The sequence below is a fragment of the Pseudorasbora parva genome, chromosome 11 (assembly GCF_024679245.1).
Source record: "Pseudorasbora parva isolate DD20220531a chromosome 11, ASM2467924v1, whole genome shotgun sequence".
NCBI lineage: Eukaryota > Metazoa > Chordata > Actinopteri > Cypriniformes > Gobionidae > Pseudorasbora > Pseudorasbora parva.
The window spans coordinates 38,947,536-38,970,667 of NC_090182.1; the positions used below are offsets into that span (position 1 = coordinate 38,947,536).

General features: G+C 38.5%; 1 protein-coding gene across 7 annotated transcripts in view; it reads left to right on the forward strand.

Moving 5' to 3' along the window:
• zgc:66433 (uncharacterized protein LOC321250 homolog) overlaps window positions 1-23,132 on the forward strand; it is a 67,018-nt gene that overhangs the window by 14,168 nt on the left and 29,718 nt on the right. For 2 of the 7 annotated variants that reach the window (XM_067457890.1, XM_067457889.1), the window contains exons 2-5: window positions 3,057-3,113; window positions 15,108-15,187; window positions 22,263-22,419; window positions 22,550-22,682. In XM_067457890.1, coding sequence (XP_067313991.1) covers window positions 3,064-3,113; window positions 15,108-15,187; window positions 22,263-22,419; window positions 22,550-22,682 — 420 coding nt within the window. In that variant the 5' untranslated portion in view covers window positions 3,057-3,063. Of the gene's footprint in view, window positions 1-3,056; window positions 3,114-5,409; window positions 5,445-14,498; window positions 14,579-15,107; window positions 15,188-22,262; window positions 22,420-22,549; window positions 22,683-23,132 lie in introns of those variants that run through there. The other 5 variants (XM_067457888.1, XM_067457894.1, XM_067457892.1 and 2 more) reach the window with 3 other exon arrangements.

Here is a 23,132-nt window from a genome sequence, read left to right on the forward strand (position 1 = left end):
GTATCAGATAGCCGGAATGTTCTGCTTTTTCTTTACTGGTTTAGTTACATTTAAAGGAGTATTGTACTTTGTGGTTAAAGTTCAGAAGAACCACAAAAGTACAGATGGTTCTGTTGTGTGTCTGTGTCTGTGTGTGTGTGTGTGTGTGTGTGTGTGTGTGTGTGTGTGTGTGTGTGTGTGTGTGTGTGTCTGTGTGTCTGTGTGTCTGTGTGTCTGTGTGTGTGTGTGTGTGTGTGTGTGTGTGTGTGTGTGTGTGTGTGTGTGTGTGTGTGTGTGTGTGCGTGTACATGTTTTTCTAGCCTGGTGAGGACTTCAAACTGAATGCACACAGACTCATGGGGACTCGTGTCACCGTGGGAACCTAAATTGAGGTCCCCATGGGTACAAAAGCTTATAAATCATACATAATGAGTTCTATTGAAAATGTAAAAATGTAGAATGTTTCCTGTGATGGGTAGGTTTAGGGGCAGGGGCAGTGTAGGGGGATAGAATATATGGTTTGTATGGTATAAAAACCATTACGTCTATGGCAAGTCCCCACAAAGATAGCGCACCAGACGTGTGTGTGTGTGTGTGTGTGTGTGTGTGTGTGTGTGTGTGTGTGTGTGTGTGTGTGTGTGTGTGTGTGTGTGTGTGTGTGTGTGTGTGTGTGTGTGTGCATTCAGGCTGTGTTTGGTGAGTTTTAAACTATCAATCAAAAACTAAGAGCAAAAGTTTTACAAACACAGCTCATTAAGCCCATATTGCCTAAAATATCATCCTGGATGGAAAAAGAAAACATCTTTATAGATAATTCAGAGCTAGGTTCTGTGTCTGTAATTTTAGGGAAGCATTTTAATCACTAAAAATCTCCCAAATTTTGCATAATATGTGCATGTCTTACTTAAATTCCATGTAAATCTATAGGGTATATATTTAAACGATACAAATGTACAAACTCTTGAGGAACTAATTGAATTTAAACCACAAATGTTGTTAGATGTTAGAATCTAAACAAAAAATGTTAAAAAATCTGTGAGAAAATGAAATAAAATACTTTTATTTAGCTCCTACCCTATAACAAAACTGACAGGAGATGGAATTAGACCTTATTGTTAAGTGAGCCAAATTTTGTTAGCCCAGTAAATGTTTTAGGACGTTCTTTCTCTTGAAATATAAATTAAGAAATGAGATGGGGATGGTCATCACTTTAGCTAATGTTGTCAACTGATTGAGCCAAATGGTGACTCCAACTGGTTTAATAAACTTATTAGTGTAGTTAACTCCATGTTTCTATCTGCTTAAAGGTGCAGTATGTAAGTTTTTGATTGTACTAAAGCATAAAAATACCATAATATGTTTGCAGATATTTAGGAAACATACTTGTTTCTTTAAAATTCAACAGCACAGCATATTGCAGCCATGGAAGCAGCAAACAAATATCTGGGTCAGATATTGCAGATTCTACCGGACCTAAAGCATATTAAACGGGAGCATATTAAAACACAGATAAATCAATTCATTAACTTCTCTTCACTTTCAATTTTTAATAACAATTGTTCTTGTTGCGGGGGGGGGGGGGGGGGGGTCATTTTAAACTGATCCAAAATTACAGTTACATTACAAAAAAATACTCACTGAAGACTTGAGTATAATGACTCTGAAATTTAAGCTTTGGCATGGATAATGGATAACAGTGCTTTGCCTGTGCTTCCCCATTATATAGTCCCCCATAACATAGGACTCCATTTATTATGCTAAGCTAAAGGCGACCCTGCCAAACTAAAACAATGCATGCACTGAGACACAAATGAAAAAGCCCTATTTCTAAAAACAGTGGTGTTCCTTTAACAACCACCTTATTAACTATTGATAAGCATTTAAAGGTGCACTATGCAACTTTCCATCCACTGGAGGGCGCCTATTCAAAACAAATGGGTAGTTTGATGACGCCAAGTTTGAGCGCAGTATCTTGAGACATGTGGTCTTCACCTCACAGCCGGTGGAAAATAGGACTCGGACAGAAATCACGTTCATGCATGCGGTTATTAACGTTACTGTAGTGTGAAGCAGAGCAGGGTCGAGTGTTGTGGAGCTGAGCACGGCTGCTGGAGCGATTGTTAAACAAATACCTGCCTCGCGAATACCGGGACTTTTATTATGACGGGACGGGACACATTCGCCGGGCGCCCACACTGATCCGCTCTTCTGGTTATGATTATGAGGTAAAGCAGCTCTGCTTATCATATTAGATACATTTAAGTGTGTTAAAAATTATGTTATGATGTTACTCCGTGCATTCACTTGTTCACACTGCTAAGAGATATGACGCAATTGACGGGCGACTTCCTCAAACGCTATGCTGAAACGTCCCAGTCCTTAGTTAAAATAGCAATTTTCTCACAATTTACAAATAGTTGGAAACATTTGGGATATTGTAGGTACTTAACTGAACAAAACATATAACACTGGCCTAGTGGTTTTTTGGATATTTTACTGCAAAAATACTACATAGTGCACCTTTAATCGAGTTTAGTGACCCAAACTGGAACCTATATTTTTTGTTACCATAGGTATCACCATGGTTATCTATTTTTATTATTAGGTTGATATTAGATATTAGATATTAGACCGAAACTAGTGCTCATTTAAAGTTATGTTTTTAAAAAAATAATAAAAATTGAATAACACTGTTAAATGTCATTTGTTGCTGTTAAAAATGATTGATGATCTATCTGATTGATATATACACAAACACTCTCAGTTTGGAAATTCATCAACAATGGCAGAGTTATTGGCTGGTGCTAATATTCTCAAAATAGGCTAAATATAAGTTTCACTAGGTCCATAGTAGTTTCATATAGTCTTGATTATTTCTCACACTGTGAGAATTCACACTGTGATTTTAGAGTACTTTGTTTAGTCTCCTGTCTGATAAGTCTTTAAAAGCAAAAAGCTTGAAGCTAACACAGCATGCTTGCTAATATCTTCTGCTTGAAAGCTTCTCTCCACTAACTCTTACTCTTTCTTTCTTTCTCCCTCTCTCTTATTCCTCTGTTCCTCCCCCCATCCAAAAGTTAAGACATGAAACGTCGGACGTCATCCCAGAACTCTGGCGTTGGAGGCAGTCCAAGGTCAGTCCATTAGTCCCTGTAGAGCTCTGAACAACCTCTCTGCTATCATAGTCACGCACTGGCTAATGATAAGGATTTTTTTAGTCAGTCTCTTGAAAAAGTGGTTGGTTTAGTTTGCTTGATAGGCTTTTAAGTAAAAGCTAATCTAAAATGTAAAATATGTCATCATTTACAAATCTTTATGTCATTCCAAACCAGTATGACTTTCTTTCATGCTTAGAATGCAAAAAAGATGCTTTGCATCTACTCTTTTCTAGTGGCAGTCTGCTTATATCATGCGACTATACTAAATATTTTGTGACCTTTTTTCTTGTTGGATCAGCTCGGAGTCAGACAAATCACGAGCTCAGAACATGTTTAGTTGCGGGCCGATCTCGATCACGTGACAGTGTGAGATCTAGTGAGAATCATTAAAATCCAACGCAAAAATGCTCAGTTATAAACCATACATATCATTAGGGTTGGGTATCATTTAGGTTTTTTATCATACCGGTGACAAACTGATACTTTTAAAACGGTACCGGACGTTTTAAACCGGAAAAAAATTAGCATTTTGCACTCGCACTAGGAATGTGATTGCGAGGAAATTTTCCCAACTGTTAATTGACGTATGACAATACGGTAATTACGGGTGGCTTTTAAATCGATAGTACTGAACCAAGAGTAAAATGTGCACGGCCACTCGGGTATTCATAGCGGTGCGGAGCAAAGCAAAGTTGAGCTTCCATTGAGAATAAACTAAAAACGCACCAGTGGACATGCACCGTGAATGACAGTGCGGCCGTGAATGAATGGCGCATTTTATTTTCTGTTTAGAATTAGTGCCGAATCAGGAGCGGGTTGCTTGAACGGTGGATTCATTCGTCTATTATTCTTAATGAAAACACAGCAACAAAACAGTACAATGAAAAACTCACTTGAATAGGTGCTTTTAGATTTCGCTTTGAAACCAAATCTTCCACGATCTTGACATTCAGCTCCTCGCTCTCGTGTTAAATGAAATCTGACTCCTGCTTTTGGTCTGTGCTGAGACTCTCATTCACTCTTCAGTTTTTAATTGTAGTGTCTGTTCTCTAACTGAACTAAATTATTTTATTACTATAAATAAAAATGAAAATGAAGGTGGGATATGGTGGGCAAGTGATGTAACCGGTGTTGCATACTAACGCAGCAAGCCTAGCTCACATCAACGCGACCGTGTGAAGTTTTAACTCGCAAATGACCAAAACATTATTGCATTTTTGACCATTTTATTCACAGTCTAGAGCCCTGAATAAAAATGATTGATATCTACCTATTTTTATAACCTTATTGGAATTGAAATTAGGAATTGATAAGAATCAGAATTGATAAGCAGAATCGTAATCGTTCAAATTCAAACAATCACTAAACCTAGTCCTGCCCCAAACTCATGTTAACTTGTTTAGAGACTTTAACAAGCTAAAAGTTACCAAAGTACTTTGGATTGTACTATTCTTTGCAGCCCCTTATGTAAATATTATGGTACATAGAGTTCAGAATGGTAATAATTAACAACCAAAGTATCACTGTACCATGGTACTGCCACAGTACTCTATTGTAAGGGTTGTTTTCTTGTGTGACCTAAAACTGTCTGTGAAGGAGAGGTGTGTACACAAGACCAGCTGTGTGAACAATCCCAGGTGGTCCTTCATCCAGAGTTTGACACAAGTCACACAATTCTGACCTGAAAGGGGTCAGAGTTTTTGGAATTTAAAAAATTCCAGAAAAGTGCTATTGTACTTTCTCAAACAAAATTACAATCCTTCAACTTTACTATATGTATGTGGCAAAAGGAATGAAAATCATGGAAGTGGAGCTGCCCGAAACAATAATTTAAACGACCAATCGATTCAAAGAAAACACACATATTTGATCTAGTCATAATTCTGACACACGACTCACATAACTTTCATAACCTCACCCTTAGGCAATAACTGGACAAAATTACCATCATGTGTGTGTTTTCATTAGAACTCTGAATATCTCCATCATCAGTGCTTAATCGTGTCTGTTTATGATTTAGCCGTAACTGTGGTTTTTCTTGTCCTTGTTCTCTCATATGCCAACATTAGCTATCTGTGAATCATTCGTCTGTGCATGTGAAGCAGACTTTATATGAACTTCCCTTGAGATATAGAGAGGAAATGAATACTTGCTATCTGATGACTTCATGTACGGGTCATCCATGTGCTCTGATGTCACACCTCCCCTGGTGTGTGTGCACAACCCCTTCTAATAAATTAGGTATCACCAGAAACTGCAAATCTGGTCTGTTAAGCAGTAAAGGACAGATAGTACTCGCGTTCAGTGGTAAGAAAGATTGTTTCTCATTAAATGACTGCCGTTATTGTATGGTCTCATGCGGTGTTAAGGCTCAAAACATGAATGTTCTCAGTCTGTTAAATTGGCTTCTTGTGTAAACTGCATAAGTGAAACTAGATTTTTACAAGTGTGAGTGGTGTTTGCCTAAGAAGTTACTAGGGTGTTGTAGGTTAAGAATATTACATATAGTCTACATTTTTCAATTGTTGTCTTTAAGACAAGTCATTTCACTACGCGGCAATCTTTGAAACTCCTCTCGGTCATGCAGTATCAAAAAATATTTGGTTATACAAAATATAATGCTGTATGAACCATTTACAGTCCACCCGGAAAGTATTCACAGCGCTTTACTTTTTCCACATTTTGTTGGCAGCCTTATTCCAAAATGGATTAAATGAATTATTTTCCTCAACATTCTACAAACAATTCTCCATAACAATGTGAAAGAAGTTTGTTTGAAATCTTTGCAAATGTATTTTTTAAAAATTACGATACTAATGTACATAAGTATTCTTAGCCTTTGCCATGCCACTCAAAATTGAGCTCAGGTGTTCTCTGTTTCCACTGATCATCCTTGATATATTTCTTCAACTTGATTCAAGTCTACCTTTGGTAAGTTCAGTTTATTGTACATGATTTGGAAAGGCACACACCTGTCTATATAAGGTCCCACAGTAAACAGTGCATGTCAGAGCACAAACCAAGCCATTAAGTCCAAGGAATTGTCTGTAGACCTCCAAGACATGACTTTATCAAGGCACAGATCCGGAGAAGGGTACTGAAAAATGTCTGCAACATTAAAGGTCCCAATAATAATATGATCGAATATCACAAAATCTCCAGCGTTCGTTTCAACCAATGACATTTAGATCTTATAATAATTGGACGCGTACTATTGCACTATTTACATTCGCGTTAGACATAACCGACTGTTTATGTGATACTCACTAAAGACAGACATTTTTACATCATTTTTTGTATTTGACTGTTTAAGGAAACTTCATTTTGGAATGTGTGAGCTCTAAGTTACAGGCTTGTGTATGCGTTGTTGGTATTCAAGCTCCATGTAACCGTTATTACGAAATGCTATAAAACCACTTGCATGTTCAAATTTGATGAATTTTGACAGATTTTTGCTGAAATTATTTCTCACAAGAAAGTTTTCAAATGACTGATTTGATATGATAATCTTTGTTGATTAATTTACTATTAAACATTTGTGGTAATTTCTCACTTTACTCATTCTCACGCAATATACACACGCCAATATCAGAGAGTGTGGTATCAATTTAATATCTGTACTTTGGTATTAGATTGTGGTACCGTACCGAAGCCAAAATTGTGTTATTGAGCCATCCCTACTCTGGACAGAGCTCTAGTGTTTCTCTGTGGATAGAGGAGAACCTTCCAGAAGAACAACCTTCTCTGCAGAAATTCACCAATCAGGCCTGTATGGTAGAGTGGCCAGACGGCACACGATAGCCTGCCTGGAGTTTGCAAAAGGCACCTGAAGGACTTTCAGACCATGAAAAACTAAATGTTTTGGTCTGATGAACAAAGATTTAACTCTTTGGCCTGAATGGCAGCATCATGTCTGAAGGAAACCAGGCATCACTCATCATCTGGCCAATACCATCCCAAGCATGGTGGTGGCAGCATCATGCTGTGGGGATGTTTTTCAGCTGCAGGAACTGGGAAACTAGTCAGGTCTCTTTTAGGGAAAGATGAATGCAGCAGTCTACAGAGGCATCCTTGATGAAAACCTGCTGTAAAGCCCTCTGGACCTCAGAATGGGGCAACGGTTCATCTTTCAACAGGACAACGACAGCCAAGATAACAAAGGAGTGGTCCAACCAGAGCCCTGAAAATGGCTTTGCGCTGATGCTCCCCATCCAACCTGATGGAGCTTGAGAGGTCCTGCAAAGAAGAATGCGAGAAACTTCCCAAAAGTAGGTGTGCCAAGCTTCTAGCATCATACTCAAAAAGACTTGAGGCTGTAATTGGTACCAAAGGTGCTTCAACAAAGTATTGAGCAAATTTTGTTTATACATGTGATTTAAAAACAAAAACAAAGGAGTGGTCCAACCAGAGCCCTGAAAATGGCTTTGAGCTGAGGCTCCTCATCCAACCTGATGGCGCTTGAGAGGTCCTGCAAAGAAGAATGGGAGAAACTGCCCAAAAGTAGGTGTGCCAAGCTTCTAGCATCATACTCAAAAAGGCTTCAGGCTGTAATTGGTTCCAAAGGTCCTTCAACAAAGGATGCATTGCATATTAAATACAGTATGTTCTAAAAAATCTGAAGAAGAACTATTAGTTGATAGCTCAGTCGATACAGATTTTCATTTGGATTGCAACTTCCTCTTCCTAATAATTCTTTCTACTTTCTACTACTTCTGTTAAATGCAAATTATAAAAATGTGAAGCATAAACAGAGAGTTTAACGGAGACAGTGGAACATGATTGTATTTAGATGAGCTGTTGCTTAAATTTAAAAGATAAACACATTTGAAGGTCTGATATGAAGAGTACCACAACATACAGTCATGAACTTAACAGACAACCTGCACAAACTCTGGAGTTTTGAGTAGAAAATATTTGGCATTTTCATCTGTTGTTATGTTGTTGAAAGAATGTAGAAGAAACCTGCTTAAACTCCATTCACAGGAAGAGGATGGTGGGATGAGTTCAGGAAGTGGTGTGAGAGAGGGTGGGAGTGATGACAGAATGCCAGATGTTTTGGGTTACCTGAGTGTATGGATGAGTTGGAGGATGGGTAATGATAAATGCTTACACAACCCATGTGCAGTAGTTTGTGCCATAGTTAGATTAGAGAATGGATGTCTCTTTTAATTGAACTGAAACAATGTGGCATGTAAAATATAACAAAAATGAATGCTTTGTATAGCGGTTTTGTAGCCCGCCCCTTTTCAGCGCTGTTCTGTCTTCCTGTTTGTATTTTCACAGCATGAAGGATCTTAAGGATTTGTAAATGAATGCTTGTTTTAAAATCTTCCCTGTTTAGTGATATTTATGACATCCACTTCAAACATTGCACTGCTCATATTAACTTTCTTTGAGTAAAAAACTAATTCCAGCATATTCCTCTTTAACAGCAATGCCATAGAAATATACAGACAAAAAATGTAATTGAAAATTACTTTAAGAACAGTGGGGCAAAAAAGTATTAAGTCAGCCACCAATTGTGCAAATTCTCCCACTTAAAAAGATGAGAGAGGCATGTAATCTTCATGATAGGTACACTTCAACTATGAAAGACAGAATGTGACAAAAAATCCAGAAAATTACGTTGTCTGATTTTTAAAGATTTTATTTGCAAATTATGGTGGGAAAAAAGTATTTGGTCACCTACAAAAAAAAGCAAGATTTCTGGCTCTAACATAGGCTCCTCTGTCCTCCACTCATTACCCATATTAATGACTCCTGCTTGAACTCGTTATCAGTATAAAAGACACCTGTCCACAACCTCAAACAGTAAGACTCCAAACTCCACTATGGCCAAGGCCAAAGAGCTTTCAAAGGACAACAGAAAAAAAAAAATTGTAGACCTACCCCAGGCTAGGAAGACTGAATCTAGAATAGGTAAGCAGCTTGGTGTGAAGAAATCAACTGTGGGAGCAATTATTAGAAAATGGAAGGCATACAAGACCACTGATAATCTCCCTCGATCTGGGGCTCCATGCAGGAGCTCACCCCGTGGGGTCAAAATTGTCACAAGAATGGTGAGCAAAAATTCCAGAACCACACGGGGGACCTAGTGAATGACCTGCAGAGAGCTGGGACCAGAGTAGCAAAGGCTATCATCAGTAACACACTACGCCGCCTAGGACTGTGCCAGACGTGTCCCCCTGCTTAAGCCAGTATATGTCTGGGCCCTTCTAAAGGTTTCTAGAGAGCATTTGGATGATCCAGAAGATGATAGGTGAGAATGTCATATGGTCAGATGAAACCAAAATAGAACTTTCTGGTAAAAACTCAACTTGTTGTGTTTCGAGGAAAAAGAATGCTGAGTTGCACCATATCTACTATGAAGCATGGGGTGAAAACATCATGCTTTGAGGCTGTTTTTCTGCAAAGGGACCAGGACGACTGATCCGTGTAAAGGAAAGAATGAATGGGGCCATGTATCGTTAGATTTTGAGTAAAGACCTCCTTCCATCAGTAAGGGCATTGCAGATGAAATGTGGCTGGGTCTTTCAGCATGACAAAGATCCCAAACACAATGCCTGGGCAATGAAGGACTGGCTTCGTAAGAAAAATTTTAAGGACCTGGACTGGCCTAGCCAGTCTCCAAATCTCAACCCCATAGAAATTCTTTGGAGGGAGTTGAAAATCCGTGTTGCTCAGCGACCTAAACGCGCTAGAGGAGATCTGCATGGAAGAATGGGCCAAACTACCAGCAAAAGTGTGTAAAAACCTTGTGGCGACTTACAGAAAACGTTTGTCCTCTGTCATTGCCAACAAAGGGTATATAACAAAGTATTAAGATTAAGTTTTGTTATAGACCAAATACTTATTGTCCGCCATAATTTGCAAATAAATCTTTTAAAAAAAATGTGATTTTCTGGATTTTTTCTCTCATTCTGTCTCATAGTTGAAGTGTACATATGATGAAAAAAACAGGCCTCTGTCATCTTTTTTAAGTGGGATACTTGCACAATTGGTGGCTGACTAAATACATTTTGCCCCACTGTAGGTCATTGCAATATGTCTCAATAGTTGCTTGCCATCAAAAGAGAAGTGAACCAGTCAATCAATCATATATCCTGCCCTTATTAAACTGGAATAGTCCTTGTCAAACGGATGCATGTCAAACTAGACTGCAAATTGCCTCCACATCCCGTTTGTTCGTTCCTCCTGCCTGGAGCTGCAGCCGTCTGTCATAGATACTGTTTGAGAGTTTCCTCCTTGAGAGCTGGAGGTGTTCCAGAGGAGAGTCTGATCCAGGATTAGGCTGTAGTCACTCATCAGGACAAACACTAAAGATTCAGCTGGTCTGGGATCTGTTTTGGGCTGCTAGTATCAGCAAGTCTGGTACTGCAGATAGGGTGGATCCAGTGGAGTGACTCGGCTCCAGTGTTGTAATCTAAATGAGTCAGCATTAAAAAAGTCTTATCACCAATGCCTGCTGTGCGTCCTTGGGTGTAACAAACCCTCTGCCATGGGTGTAGTACTCTTATAAAGGACAATATAGGCAAAAAATAGACAGACCTAAGCAGTCTCCATTTTCTTTAAAGATGAATTACTTAAAATACTTAAAAGTTATCAGATGTCATTTGAATGTATTACATCAAAAAAATATTTTTGCATTTGAATAAATAAAAAAATAATTTAACTAAATTTAAAAACCTTTTAGAATGCTGTTTCATCATTAATGGATAACTAAAGAACAAATGAGTAACCTATTATTAGCAGTAGTAACTACTATTAACTAACATGAAACTCTGATTGATTAATTAATTAGTAAGTAATAGTGCTCAGTTGCATGTGGTAATTCACTATTAGCTAAGTTAAAGGTTGCTTATTCCTCTGGATTTAAACATTCTTAGAAATATTTGGATAATGTAAGTCCACAAGTCAACAAAATATAGTGAGCGTAAGCATCAGTTCTGGCAGGCTAGGTAGTCAAGACGCTGCTAACGCTATTAGGTCTCATCAGCTGTTTCTGCTCCACTGAGAGGCATCAGCTGTTTTGCATCAGTGCATCAGCTGTTCAAACTCCCCTCACTACTAATGGCTATGATATAAACAGCGCGCATCTTCAAACAGATTCAGTTCACTCCTAAACTGCCGTTGCTAGCTCTTTGCTGCCCACCACCTCCCCAGCTCCTCCATGTTGTGTATAACGTGGCATTTTACTTTGTCATCGTTGCTGCTCTGTTCATAGGGGGAATAGTTCAGCTCTCACAGCCCTAAACTGTGCAAGCATTCCCTAATGCTGCTGCTGTCCTCTGACTCTCTGCTATTTCATGGTGCTCATGAAAGGTCAGAGGACTCCCCGAACAGAGCCATACCGCCAAAACATTCAATTCAGAATTATCAACTTGAATTGCAATTTATTCAAAAATTCATTTTTATTTTGTTCTTGACTTAATAGACCTGACAGAAATAACATTCTTCTAGTTTGGATATTTTAATCCAAAAATCATACTTATTGGGCCTTTAAAGTCGGCATTAAAACCCTATTGTAATGTGTATACAGTGAGGAAAATAAGTATTTGAACACCCTGCTATTTTGCAAGTTCTCCCACTTAGAAATCACGGAGGGGTCTGAAATTGTCATTGTATGTGCATGTCCACTGTAAGAGACATAATCTTTAAAAAGAATCCAGAAATCACAATGTATGATTTTTTTAACTATTTGTATAATACAGCTGCAAATAAGTATTTAAACAACTGAGAAAATCAATGCTAATATTTGGTACAGAAGCCTTTGTTTGCAATTACAGAGGTCAAACGTTTCCTGTAGTTTTTCACCAGGTTTGGACACACTGCAGGAGGGATTTTGGCCCACTCTTTTCTACACAGATCTTCTCTAGATCAGCCAGGTTTCTGGCCTGTCGCTGAGAAACACGGAGTTTGAGCTCACTCTAAAGATTCCCTATTGGGTTTAGGTCTGGAGACTGGATAGGCCATACCAGAACCTTGATATGCTTCTTACCGAGCCACTCCTTGGTTTTCCTTGTTGTGTGCTTTCGGTCATTGTCATATTGGAAGACCCAGCCTTGATCCATCTGCAATGCTCTAACTGAGGAGTTTGTACACAAGGAGTTTTTAGGCTGTGCTCCCTCTCTACCCGTCTATCGTACATACTACTGTCCCAACAGTTGTATTGTTTTCAAGGTCTATCCACATCATTACTGCAAGGTGGAGGATTCTGATTGGCTCAGAGAAAATGGACAGTTATAGTATATTTTCACACATTGTCAGTTAATCAGATGCACGTGTCCACTTCTTGTCCGCTTGTCCAGAACAATAAGTCCACCCATCATGTAGGATGTCCGTAATCCACCTCCAATACTGATCTGGGACCCACTTTATATTAGGTGGCCTTAACTACTATGTAGTAACATTTGAATTAATAATTTGATACATTGCACTTATTGTGTACATACATGTTTTTACATTGTACTTACATTTTAAAAAATACCTGCATGTAATTACGTCTGTAATTAATTTCTGTAGTTACATTTGTCATTACACAGTTGGCACTTCCCTTACAACTTAAACTGACCCACACCACCACACCTGTCCCTAACTCGACCCGTATCCCACCTCAATATCAGCAAAGGTGTTTTGCAATACAATTTGAACACAGTAAGTACATTGTACTTATTTCTTGATGTAAGTACATAGTACTTAAGGTCACCTAATATAAAGTGGGGCCCTGTTCTGTAACACAGAATGTTGCGCACATACACAGATACACAGTCTCTACAAGGTTGGAGTTGTATGAGTTTTGGTTCTAACCAGAAAGTTTCCTAAAACTTACTGATAACATGTGCTTTCTCTCAGTGAAAGTTACAGACAGTAGTACATATTCATCTTGATTCTTTAGTGTTTCAGTAAAGGGAAATAAAATGAAAGACAAATCCATATTTCATATCTGGAAGCTGGGCTAAGTGAGCAAGCACTGTTACTGCACTCCTGGCATGTTAGGGGTGTGTGATACCTCCAAAATCCAAACACACGACAACAAGTTCTGCTATCAAGTTTTTAGTGGCACATCACACATCCCTAGGCCAGACCCTCAGTCACTCCTCAGAGACCAAATACACACTTTAGAAAACATATATGAAGAAACAATCAGTGGTTGTATTGATTAAATAATAAAATCATTATTATAATATAGGAGGATAATATTTGATTATAAATTGAATATGATTTATACAGGTATACTGAAGTAGCAGTCGATTTCAGAATCCACTTTTCAGAACCAAGTGTTCTGCCACAGGAGAACTCTTCATTTTACCTTATCATTTTTATACTTCACAAATCCAAGACAAGTCAAGAACCTTAAAAGTGTGAACCTAAAGACTTCTTTGCTGCACCCAAGGTGCTTAAAATTTTTAATTAAAGTAATAGTTTACCCAAATATTTTTTTGCATTCCAATCCAATAAAATAAATTTAGCAAAATAAGAAAAATTTGTTGGGACTAATGTTGTTAAAAGCATAATAAATATGTTTCACGTTTTGATAATTTAATGTCATCAACTTTTTTTGTTTTACTTTATTTTGGATTGTTTCCCTCACAAAGATATTTTTTCAGCTCAATAGTTAATTCAAACATGTCAAATTGAAAGCAAGCAGTAGCCTTGAGGTAGCCTGGAAGCCAGCCGAACTCAGCCCCGCCCACAACATTTGAGCTCGGGCAGTTCGGTCTGGACTTGATCCATAGAGGAGTAATTATGCCTGAACAGAAACTGTTCGGACCAAGGAAATTGTCAGGGCGGGCTTTAAACGATGACGGACAGATGATAAACAGTAACGTAATCATCCACGTCATCAAAGGTGCTTGAATTTGTTCAAATCCTAAACGGAGAGCTTGTTTGTATATGCATTCACCTTCACTTTTTCTCTCTGAAATGATGATCATGTTGGTAAGTGCTCTGTGTATCCTTAAATTCTTTTTTTTACATTACTGGCAAAGATTGTTTATTCCAGCCCATGTGCAGACAGGGTTGCCAATTTTTTACAACCAAACCCACCAACTCATAGTCCAAAACAATAGCTTCTCAGGGGGTTCTCTGGAGAAAAAAAAGCCGTTTGGGGGGGTAAAATGTGTGTTATTTTGGCAAGCTTGTCTGCTAAAATTTGCATTCCTGGTTCTATATATCACATAATTGAGGTCGTCTCAACCTGCGGACATGGAAAACAACCTGCCAAAAAAACGCATACTTGGCAATACCTTGCAGTTGAGTTCTGTTGACATTTGACAACTAATGTTATGCGTCGCTTTGTTGCTCTGATTGGTTGTAGGTCTATCCAATTGATGTCTTTCCTGGTTCGGATGAAACACGGCCCATAATCACAGCCCAATGGAGCGGTTTCAGACTCATATTCTGACTAGAATTGAGTATGACCACGTCAGGCTAGGGTTAAGGTGCAGTAACATTTGCAAAATTTAAGCTAAATTTTATGGGCAAAAATAAGTCAATTATCTATAGCTTTGCAGCGTATAAAGCACAACTCACACAGAAGTCACTTATAAACCGAGCAGCTTTCTATTGGTCGGCACAGAAAATGTTTTGCCTTCGCATGAAACTCTGACAAAAGAAAAAAGTTCACATTGTTTTGGAACATCATGGAATTTAACAAATAGTTTTAATTTATTAAATTTAATTATATTAAATTTATTTAAAAAAAAATTGAACTCTCCTCATGTGTGTAAATTCTGGGTTGTTTCAACCCATGTTTAGGCACCAATATGGACAAACCCAACAGTTGGTTACATTTTTTTTTAATACATTTTTAAACCCAACAGTTTAAAATCGAAAATGGGTTGAAACAACCCAGAAGTTATGCGATTTAGAATTCTGGCTCCATTCTAGGTCACATACCTCACATTTAACTGCACCCTCAGTAGTAGTGTCCAATAATCATTTATCTTACAAACCTTTTTTTCTCAACAGCGATTGTGACATCATGGCCTCGGGATCTCCAGATGTTGCACACGGTACTGAACCATCGGAAGCAGCAGAAGAGTGTTCAGGTAATGTTCAAGTTTAGTGTTTTATCATCCATGTGAACAACAAGAATGTCATGCATTTTTCCCCAAGTAGAGATCATAGATGAAGAATTAGGACACTCTACTAAATTAAGGGATACAAGATGCTAGTCCTCACTGACAGGAAGTCATGTAGCACACAGACAAAGCCAACATTTGTCTCTCCCATACGAGCATGCTTTCCGCTGTCCGACATTTGACCTTTCTCTCCAGTTTAGTGTGGGAAGGAAGAAGCCCAGACTGCTCAGATCCTGCAGTGGGCCTATGTGGTGATGTGGATTAGCCATTTCCTTGCAAAATATGGTGCTTGCAAAGCAACCCTAATCTCCTCTATCGGATTGTGGGTCTCTCTAAATCCATTAAGTTCAAGAGTTAGTCAATGCCTGTAGTGTGTACAGGAGGTGTTAATCTTGTACAGATTTATCACAGGATACTGATAATTGATCCATGGTCAGGATCACATCAATTGCACTTCTGGCCATTACCTTACACTTGACGTGAGTGAAAGTATTTTATAGTCTTATTTGTACTTTTGGTGACATCTAAATCGTCTTCTTTTGAATCTGTCTACAAAAAAAAAAATCAGTCATGCAATTATTTGTTCAATTCTTGTGTAATTTGCTCAATTATTGTATTCTCACTTTAAAAAATATTTTTATAATTGCTGATCCAAAAATGGAGGTTAGATTTTTCCTACCTACTAACATATTTTGAATCAATTCACCAAAAAAGCGAATTCTTTGATTCATTCAATAACCCTTACTCTAGGCTACATTAAAGGGGTACTTTATCGCTGGGAAGATGAATGTGTATTTAAATTGGGTCATTTATGTAGTAGAAATGTGAAATTGTTTTAGAAGTTGGTGCCTTCTAGACTGAAAAAAGCAAGAAAATGTATTTTTGGCTCATGTGGATGAAAGACACCAATTCCCAGAATGCACTTGCTGAGGCCACTCCCAAGCCACACTACCTGTTACATTACTTGCCCACCACAGAACCGCCCCCACTGTCAATTATACTATATTAATAGAGGATAGATTTTTACTATACACTTCTGAATCATGCACCAAAAAAGTTCATTCAGATTCAAATCAGCTCACAGATAAAACTCATTCATATTTAGGACTTCCTGTAGGCCAGGGCTATTCAAATCTTACCCTGGAGGGCCAATGCGGTTCAGAGTTTAGCTCCAACCCTGATCAAACACACCTGAACATGCTAATCAATGTCTTTAGGATCATTAGAAAATCACAGGTGGGTGTGTTTGATCAGGGTTGGAGCTAAAGTCTGCAGTGCATTGGCCCTCCAGGGTAAGATTTGAATAGCCCTGCTGTAGGCTATATTAATAGAGGCTATATTTCTAATATAGACTCAAATTTCCTGAATCCGTTCACCAAAAATATATAATTTAGATTAATTCTTTGTTTCATTCAATAATTCTTGATGTAGGCTACATTAATTCAACTTGTAGTTATTATATTACTTTATGAGTATGTTTTAATAGCTCATCCAAAGTTATATGCAAACTGTTAGAACATTGATTCTCGCAAATGATTCAATTTACCTGAATCAATTCACAGAAAAAAGCTCATTCAGATTTGTTTGTTTCATTCATTTAGTTACAATTCCTGTAGATTACATTATTGTGCTTTTAATGGTGGTCAACCGTTTTTGTGTTTTTCACTTTCACAAATGTACTGAGTCTTAGATATGTTTAATATGTTCATATATGCTCAATAGGTTCATCTATTCTAACCAGTAATATCCTCCTTGAAATTCTACACTTTAAGGCTGTATACTTATGCTGTAGTCAATCTTTGAAGGTAGAAAAAACAATCACGTCTCTCCGCTACAAGGGAGAGACTTGAATGGAAAATATGAGTCATTGTAGTGAACAGGACTGTATGGTTCACTTAGGAGATTCGTTCCAAAATACATGTCATTCTTGATTGAGCCTAGCCAAATAGATGCAGTGCCGATCCTCTGAAAAATGCAGATCTAGTATATTAAAAGCTCATTTTGAATTTGACACTAATTGGAGTATTATTAGATGTTCATTTATTTTGACGAAGATAAAGTTGTTTGCTGTGGTATACTAGCATAAACAGTATTGTAAACCCCTGAAATAAAGCCACGGTGCAAACAATGCTCCTGTCCCCCTCATGCACTGTGTTTAATGTTGCCACATTTAAACATACCGAGGCTCTGTTCTTAGAAGGCAATATTTAGCATCTCTTACTGTGTAATCAAATAACAGACCATTGAGTGGTTTATAAGAGACTGTGAGATCTCTTTTTCTGTGCGTTGTTTACTGCCTTTAGACGGGCCGCAGCTGGACACTGTAGAGCTGAATCATATGACTTTACCTGGAACGAGAGAGAGAGAGAGAAAGAGAGAGAGAGAGGATGTCAGACAGCAAGGGAACACCAATACACAAAGTATACACTGAAGATATCCTGAATACCACTGAAGAGTCCTCAAAGACTAAATAGAGAGCACTAAGTCCAGTCACCAAAGCCATGATTTTGTTATCTAGAAAGTTTAGAGTTGAGGGTGAGTTGAGGGTGAGTTGAGGGTGAGTTGAGGGTGAGTTGAGGGTGAATTGAGGGTGAGTTGAGGGTGAATTGAGGGTGAGTTGAGGGTGAATTAAGGGTGAGTTGAGTTGAGGGTGAGTTGGGAATAGGGTGAGGTGAGGTTGAGCTGAGGGTGAGTTCAGGGAAGGGTGAGGTGAGATTGAGCTCAGGGTGAGTTGGGGGAAGGGTGAGGTGAGGTTGAGCTGAGGGTGAGTTGGGAATAGGGTGAGGTGAGGTTGAGCTGAGGGTGAGTTCAGGGAAGGGTGAGGTGAGGTTGAGCTCAGGGTGAGTTGGGGGAAGGGTGAGGTGAGGTTGAGCTGAGGGTGAGTTGGGGGTAGGATGAGGTGAAGTTGAGCTGAGGGTGAGTTAGGGGTAGGGTGTGGTGAGGATGAGTTGAGGATAGGGTGAGGGGTGGTGTGGTGCGGTTGAGTTGATTTTGAAATTATGTATAACATCCTCTCTCTCTCTCTCTCTCTCTCTCTCTTGTTTCGGGGAATGTCACATGATTCAGCTCTACAGTGTCCAGCTGTGCCCCGTCTAAAGGCAGTAAACAATGTACAGAGAAAGAGATCTCTCAGGTTGAGTTGAGGATCGGGTGAGGTTAAGTTGAAGGTGAGTTGAGGATAGGGTGAGGTTAAGTTGAGGATAGGGTGAGGTTAAGTTGAGGATAGGGTTAGGTGAGGTTAAGTTGAGGGTGAGTTGAGGATAGGGTGAGGTTAAGTTGAGGTTGAGTTGAGTTGAGGATAAGGTGAGGTTAAGTTGAGGGTGAGTTGAGGATCTGGTGAGGTTGAGTTGAGGATAGGGTTAGGTGAGGTTAAGTTGAGGTTGAGTTGAGGATAGGGTTAGGTTGAGTTGAGAATAGGGTGAGGTTGAGTTGAGGATGGGGTGAGGGTGAGTTGAGGATACGGTGAGGTGAGGTTGAGTTGAGGATAGGGTGAGGTGAGGATAGGGTGAGGTTGAGTTGATGATAGGGTGAGGTGAGGATGAGTTTAGAGTGTTTTGAGAATAGGGTGAGGTTGTGTTGTGGGTCAGTTGAGAGTGAGATGAGGTTGAGTTGAGGTGATGTTGAGTTGAGGGTAAGTTGAGATTGGGTTGAGGTGATGTTGACATCCTGTCTCGTTCTTGTTTCGGGGAAAGATAAGTTGAGATTGGGTTGAGGTTGAGTTGAGGATAGGGTGAGGTGTGGTGAGGTGTGGTGAGGTTGAGTTAAGGATATGGTGAGGTGATGTTGAGGTCAGGGTGTGTTGAGATTGTGTTGAGTTGAGGTTGAGGGTGAGCTGAGGTTGAGATTGAGGTTGAGTTAAGGAAAGGGTGAGGTGTGGTGAGGTTGAGTTAAGGATATGGTGAGGTTGGGTTGAGTTGAGGGTGAATTGAGAATAGGGTGAGGTGATGTTGAGGTTAGGGTGTGTTGATCAATCCATCAATCAAAACTTTTATTCAGGACACACATGGTCCAAAAACATCTAAAACTAATACAGCAATACCAATACAAACACACACACACACACACACACACACACACACACACACACACACACACACACACACACACACACACACACACACACACACACACAAAAGAGATTGTGTTGAGTTGAGGTTGAGGATGAGTTGAGGTTTAATTGAGGAATAGGGTGAGTTGTGGTTGGGTTGATGTTGAGTTGAGTTGAGTGAATGCGACACTTAACCAATTTAAACAAAATTGTACTGCCAAAAAAGCGTCCATTGTTTATAGGGATGTATAAAGCACAGCTCACACAGAAGTCACTTTCAAACCAAGCAGCTCACCTGTTGGTCAGAACAGAAAATTCGCATGACCAGCCTGAACAACAGGCAGCAATGTCTAAAATAGCTTATGTTGGCCAAATCGTATGCATCCTACATAGAGAAGGCAATTGAATAAAGAGAAAAGATATGTGGTGGAAATAAACATAAAATTTATCAGACTATTTTACCCCTATATACTCTATTTTGTATGCTATGTGTTTAAGACTATCATGTTGTCTTAGCCAAATTCTATTTGAATCTGTGACTGGAGTCAGTGGCTGATATGATAGATCTGGCATGTTTAAATGAGTCAAATAAGGGTTGTCTAGAGTTATTTTTTAAAATCACCCCACTACATAAGGCAAGCCAGCACTAAAAATCCCTTGTTCTCAGTAGAAAGAATGACTCCCTAATAAAGGTTGCCATCCCAGTATTGTTCACATAGCTCTACTTCTTTAAAAAGCACTGGCTTTTTAACTTGAATGAGACTGACCTTTCAGTGTTTTTTTTTTGTTTGTTTTTTAAATGAAAACTCCAGGGAATTTTTAAGTTTATCTTGATCGTTATACCTTTGTGAGTACAGTCTATAGAAAAAAAACCCCAAAAACGGATTGGTCCTTGCAACACGGACCTATTATAGTTAATGCCCAGAGCCCCCACTCAGCTAAAACGGAAGCTTTGGGGGCATAAAAGTAAAGAGTGTATTTGTGCCTCTTAACAGACAGATACTAGCTGTATCTCGCGCTGAAGTCCCGTGGGAATGCAGTTGTAGCCGGAAAAAAAGGCCAATAATCCAGTTGGGAAGAGCATCGTGTGTGTAAAGCATGATTATTTCATTACTGCACATCTTCCCTCAAGCCGTGTGTGCCCAAAGGGAAGGATAAATAAAGTTTGCATTACCTCCACAGTGGTTTGCAATGGTATTATTCTTCAACCGACCGGGCTGTGTTGTGTCTGTAAGTTAGTCATCTTTGTCAAAGAGTTTGCTGCAAATTTTCACATTCTGTTGCCACAATTCGGAAAGGCACAAATGCGAACCATTTCTTCTTCACTTGTGAGCCCGATTGGATCATCACTCTAGAGATGTTTCTGCTCATTTTCTGACATGTTTCTAGCTCACTTTCTGACATGAGTGACAGTCCCTCGGAATAGAAATAAACGAATGTCTTGAATTATATGTTGTAGCTCTAACCGTTCACTAACAGTGAACTGAGACATGTTTTGCTGAGGGAACTGATGAACTCACGAGCCGCTGATACTGAGAACGCGTGTGTAACTGAACGTGCAGCGGTTTTTGGATCAGTAGGACAGAATCGAAAACCGTTTCTTTCGGACACGTTCAATACTCAGAACCGACGAGCCAGTGAGCAGAGCCTCTTGATACACACGACGCTCCTCCCAACTGGACTATTTGACTTTTTCCTGCTACAACGGCGTTCCCACAGGACTTCAGCGCGAGACTAGAGCTAGCTGTCTAAAACAGGTGAATTTAAACCATGGCCAAGTGGCTAAACGCATCTCGTTGTCATGTAAGGGACATGTTCATGTTGGACAGACAATATATATATATATATATATATATATATATATATATATATATATATATATATATATATATATATATATATATATATATATATATATAGAGTGATGAAGCCTATATCTCCTCTCCAGCTGATGTGTGTGGTGAGCGTTCTGGCGCAGTATGGCTGCCATCGCTTCATCCAGGTTGATGCTGCACATTGCTGGTGGTTAAGGAAATTTCACCTTCCATGTAAAAATGGCTTGAAAGTGCTTGAAATATTAATGTAAATTATTATTATTTACATTAATATTAGATCATTCTGCATATGTTAAATAATAAAATTATAAAACCAATTCATGTTGATCATCAGAGAAACCTACCAGAGATATCTGTGGTTCTTACAACCATAGGCTGCACAGTGCTCCGGTATTTTTTATTAAATGCATTGATTTGTTATTGTGAATGATGAGCAGCGTATAAATATATATCGAAAACAAAAATATTTTGTATTCATCTGAACTGCTGAACTCATTGAATAACTCAAACATTTAGTGTTAAATCATGTGATTTCTAACTACTGAAGCTCATTTGTGTATTGTTGAGTAAAATTATTCAACATTAAACCTCACTGGACCTATTAACAAACAAGTTATTCAAATAAAAGTCACAGTGGATCAATTTTACAGTAATTGCAACAATACATTTAGGGCTTTATTGGCTAAATGTGTTAGTTAGTGTCATGCAAGCACCCAAAAAGGAATATTAAGAGGTTTACAATGACAGTTTGTTAAATAGGCATCATATAAACACATTTTAATGGATGCATTGAACCTTTTAAGGTAGCATAACCACAGCCAACAAATGAGAAACAATCTGCTGTCAGATGTACTTTACCACGGTCAGTAGGACTCCCCACTTTACATTCTTGACTCCGTTATATAAGTGGTATTTCAGTCATAAATTACAATGTGATTGTTTGAACATGCTGTATATATAATTTCCAATACTTGAGGGCCAGTAAACACGATTGTCTGCCAGCTGAGCTTATTTTGTTTAGATAAGTGGACTTTGATTAATTGACAGCATATGTTCGCTGTTCACTGTATGCAAGCCTCTCAAAATCCAAGATTCTCCTATGAGATTCCTTTAGTGCCACTCATTTAATAAATACGTTTCTGTTTTGTTTTCACTCCAGGGAAAAAGAAGTCCAAATTCCAGACATTCAAGAATTTTTTTGTGAAGAAAAAGAGAAAGGAAAGTCCTGCTCAATCGGGTGAGATTGGCTTGAAGGCCAGTCAGTCGAGTGATGATGTCAACACCTCAGAGCCAACTATCAGCGACAATGACCGGGGGTGAGGGAATGATCTTATTACTGGACTGTTTTGCTGTTATTTGTATTACCTTCTATTTTCATCACATGCAATACAGTAGAGTTTTAAACATTAACAATGAGATTTAACCATTACTATCTTTCATTCATAGATCCAAGATCAGCTTGGGAAACAAAGCCATGTCACATGATAGTGTCTTTGTTTCTGATTCACCCTCATCAGAGACTCGTGAGGGTCTGGGGGCGTCCCAGGACAGCATTCATGGGAAAGTGAAATCTTTACAGGTATTCAAAGACTATTACGATTTATTCATATATGAATGTAGGCCTGTTGTGTTTATAGATTTAAAGGGGCCGTGACATGGATTTCTTTATTATTTGAATATGTTCTTTGAGGTTCACTTATAAAGTTTATAAAGTTTTTTGCACACATGTGTATATATATATATATATATATATATATATATATATATATATATATATATATATATATATATATATATATATATATATATATATATATATATATATATATAAAAAATATATATTGGTTTTTTTTATTATTATTTTTTTATATATATATATATATATACTTCTGAGAGAGAGAGAGAGAGAGAGAGAGAGAGAGAGAGAGAGAGCGTTAGCTTGGCCCTCCCTCATGCAGTATAATTGGTTGACACCGCGTGGTTGACAGGAACAGAGGCTGATCAGACAGTTGAAACGAATGTGGCCTAA